The following is a 3,847-nucleotide window of genomic DNA, read 5'->3' on the forward strand; positions in this document are numbered from 1 at the left end:
GCTGCCCAGGCAGGTCTCGAACCCGCAGGCTCAGGCAATCCACTCACCTCAGCCTCCCAAAGGCGCGGGATTACAGGCTAAGCCACCGAGCTTGGCTTAAACTGCTATCTTGAAGCGAGTAGGCATTCCATCTGTGGGAGAGACCTCCTGTGGCAGAGTGGGAAGCTCCTCTCTGCCTTCCATACTCTGCCCACTATCATGGGTCATGTCTGTACAGAGATGCATTTTTTTTCACATTAAGCTATTTTTGAAACTTGACCTGTTAAATAATAAATTTAAAAGTGAAAATGAATAAGAATAAGAAATAAAACATCAGTGTTATCTTTTGGAAAAAATGACCCTTTTGAACATTGAGAGTGCTCTGTTAGTGTTGCCCGCATGTCACTCGAGTTCCCACCTCAGCGGGGTGAACCTCACTGCCTTGGCTGCTGCTGTGCTTTCCTCTTAATTGCTGGGTCTCAGGTCTCCTTAGCAGCAGCACCTGAAATAACTGCTGAGGAAGCTCCTGAGTGAATTCCCATAATTTGCTTCTCAAGTTCCCCAGTTGATTGAGGCACTCTTCTATTGAGTGCTTTGCAGTTCTCCTTAAGTGGCTGATTTTGGGGTCACTGTTGAATGTTTTGTTTGAATATCGCTTTCATGATGAATGGAAGGCTGCCGCTTTCAGTTAGAGGGTGAAGCCCTGGGTGGTAAGCCTTGAAAGGGAAAAATCTTTCTTTGTAGTGATATGCTAAATGAAATTACTCTCTTTGTCACTTTGTCCTTTTATCCTTTTCTGTCTGATAACCTCAAGTTCTTGTGATTTATTTGTTTTCTTCAATTAGCTTAGTTGTTTCCTGTGCCCAGGTGCAGGCTATTTCTGCTCTAGGCTGGGCTGGTGATGTGGAGCATAGTTCTGACCTGGAAGTGTGGTTTCTTTGACTCAGAACCACATCGGTATGCCTTCCACCCTCCACTTCCTTTGCATTGTTTCCTTTTGGAGGGCTCAGTTTGTCACCATTTAACCTAAGGATGATTCATCTGGGACTGAGGACTGGTAATGCTGAAACAACAATACCTTTCTTTATGTAATAGTACTCAAAGCACTTACTATCTTAGCCTCTCTGTTTATGAAGCTCTTTCAGTTTAATCTCCCACAATAGCACTGGGGGTTAAGTCAGCAATTTTGTCTGTGTCTTAAGATGGTGAAATTTGGCCGGGTTCGGTGGCTCAGCCTGTAATCCCAGCACTTTGGGAGGCCAAGACGAGTGGATTGTCTGAGCCTACGGGTTCGAGACCAGCCCGGAAAACTTGGAGAGCCTTCATCTCTACAAAAATTAAAAATGAGCCGGGCACAGTAGCATGCACCTGTATTTCCGGCTACTTGGAAGGCTGAGACCAAAGGATCGCCAGAGCCCAGCATGTCAGTGCTGGTGTGGCAGTGAGGGTGCCACTGCCTTCCAGCCTGGGTGACAGAATGAGACTCCAACTCAAAACAAAAAAAAAGATGGTGAAATTTAGCTCAGAGAGGTTAAATAACTTGCTTAGGGTTGTAGTGCTTCTGAGTTACTCTGCTTAATAATTTCTACAGGAAATGAAGAATGCTTATGAAGATACTCTGGATGAATACAAAGGAATTTTCCAAACCGTGTCCCAGTTGTTAAAATCTAACTTGTTTTTAGTCTGGTCAGTTGATAAGAACAGGGTTTAAAAGCCCATTAACCATACAGTTTAAATTGATGTGTCCATGTTGAGAAAATAAATATTGAGGTCAGTTTCTATTCTGCTGCTGATGTGATAAAGCTAAGGCAGGCTGGCTCTTAAATTAGTGCAACTTGAACTGGAAGTAATTAAGCCATTAATTATTTTTCTTATTGTCTTTTCCTTTCAGAGAGATGGAAAGCTTGATGACTAGTTCCACCCTGCCGCCTCTTTTTGCAGATGAAGATGGCTCCAAGGAGAGTAATGATCTGGCTACAGTGGGGTAAGCAGGCACTTCGGAAGTGGGGCCTTTGCATAGGCTTCAAAACAAGCTTCCAACAGAGTACAAGGTGCTGAAGAAGTGGTTTCGTATCATAAGAATAGAAGGTACCTTTCTTACACGTTGCAGAGAGAGTGAGAGCCATCGGGACCTGCTTTGTAATCTGCATTCAGCCATCTTTTACAGTGCTCCGGTACCTGGAAACTGGTACAGCAATATGTGGGGTCTAGCTAACACTGGTCACTCCAGCTTAAACAACTCCATAGTCACCATTAAGGAAATTCTTGTCACAGAGCTAGCTCTAAAAAACAGTGATATTTTCTGTTCAAATTGCCAAAGACTTTAAAATGATTTTCATCTTTATCTTTATATTTATCTTTGTTTAAAAGATCAGATTTTTTATTCAAGATGCTTAGGAGCTTTAGTGACTTCTGTTCCTTTTTCCCTTCCCAATCTCCTTTCCATGGGATGTTTGGACAAATATGTAAAGAAATATAGAAAAGAGCAACCCCCTCAGGTCCCCTCCCACTCGAGGAGTTTTCTGTTCTCTCAATAAATCCTGCTTTCAAAAAAAAAAAAAGAAATATAGAAAGAAGGTTAATAAACAATAGTCCACCTCTTCCCTTGAAAATATGTCCCACTTGAATTTTTTATCTTTTTCTAGATGGAAGTTGTTTGCCAAAGAGGAAATGTATTAACTAATAGATTGAAGTGCTAGCTAATTCCTAAGATGAATTATTTTAATATTCTTTAGAGTGCTTAAAAAATAGGCTGTATTTATTAATTGTTTCCTTCTCTCACATTCATTTTTCACCTCATTAATACCTGCGTTTTGACCTCATTATTTATATGAAATTGCTCTCCAGGACTTTTCTACAGGCTACCTAGTTACTAAATCCAATTCATTCAGTAAAAATGTTCCTGAATGTCTACTGTGTGCCAGTATTCCAGGCATTAGATATAAAATAATGATCAAAACAGACAAAAACACTAGCCCCTTTATACTTTTATTTTTTTTATTTATTTATTTTTAGTCGAAGTCTCACTGTGTCATCCAGACTGGAGTCCAGTGGCACGCTCACAGTTACCATAGCCTTGACCTGCTGGACTTAGGCGACCCTTAAACCTTCCGAGTAGCTGGAACTACAGGTGCATGCCACCACGCCCAACTAATTTTTTTATTTATTTGTAGAGATGAGGTTTCACCAAGTTGCCCAGGTTGTTTAGAAGTAGTCTTGGCCAGGCACAGTGGTTCAAGCCTGTAATCTCAGCACTTTGTGAGGCAGAGGTGAGAGGATTGCCTGAGCCCATGGGTTTAAGACCAGCCTGGGCAACTTGGCAAAAAAACAAAAAACTTCCCACCTCAGCTTCCACCTAATTTTTTTTTTTTTTTTAATTTTTTGTGGAGACGGGGTCTAGTTGTATTGCCCAAGCTAGTCTCAAATTCCTGGCCTTAAGCAGTCCAAGTGGGGAAAAGGATAGAAAGGGTTTCAGAGTGGAATTTTCAACAGGATGGCCTAGAAAGTGTTTAATGAAAACTTGACTTGAATAAAGACCTGAAGAAAGTAAGGTATCTAGTATGCAATTATCTGGGGATGATTATTCTAGGCAGAGGAAGCAGTCAGTGCAGCAACCTTGAGGTAGAAGTGCTTCTGCTGTGTAGACATAGCCCTGAGGCTAGTGCAGCAGGGGAAGGGGCAGTTGAAGGTTACCCCAGGGCTTCTTGAACATTAGTGCACATGTGCATTGCCGAGAGAGGTTAGTAAAATGCAGATTCTGACTTTAGAAGTCTGAGTTAGAGCCATAGAGTCCACATTTCTTTTTTTCTTTCTTTTTTTTTTTGTTTTGAGTTGGAGTCTCACTCTGTCACCCAGACTGGAGTGCAGT

General features: G+C 41.6%; 1 protein-coding gene across 3 annotated transcripts in view; it reads left to right on the top strand.

Annotated features, from left to right (window-relative positions):
• Positions 1 to 3,847, top strand: part of HMG20A (high mobility group 20A) — a 78,306-nt gene that overhangs the window by 47,853 nt on the left and 26,606 nt on the right. Inside the window, exon 2 of one of the 3 annotated variants that reach the window (XM_021711035.1) lies at positions 1,871 to 1,958. In XM_021711035.1, coding sequence (XP_021566710.1) covers positions 1,875 to 1,958 — 84 coding nt within the window. In that variant the 5' untranslated portion in view covers positions 1,871 to 1,874. Of the gene's footprint in view, positions 1 to 1,867; positions 1,968 to 3,847 lie in introns of those variants that run through there. The other 2 variants (XM_008055428.2, XM_021711042.1) reach the window with 2 other exon arrangements.

Source organism: Carlito syrichta, unplaced genomic scaffold (genome assembly GCF_000164805.1).
Source record: "Carlito syrichta isolate Samal-C Ts95f unplaced genomic scaffold, Tarsius_syrichta-2.0.1 Scaffold81549, whole genome shotgun sequence".
Taxonomy (NCBI): domain Eukaryota; kingdom Metazoa; phylum Chordata; class Mammalia; order Primates; family Tarsiidae; genus Carlito; species Carlito syrichta.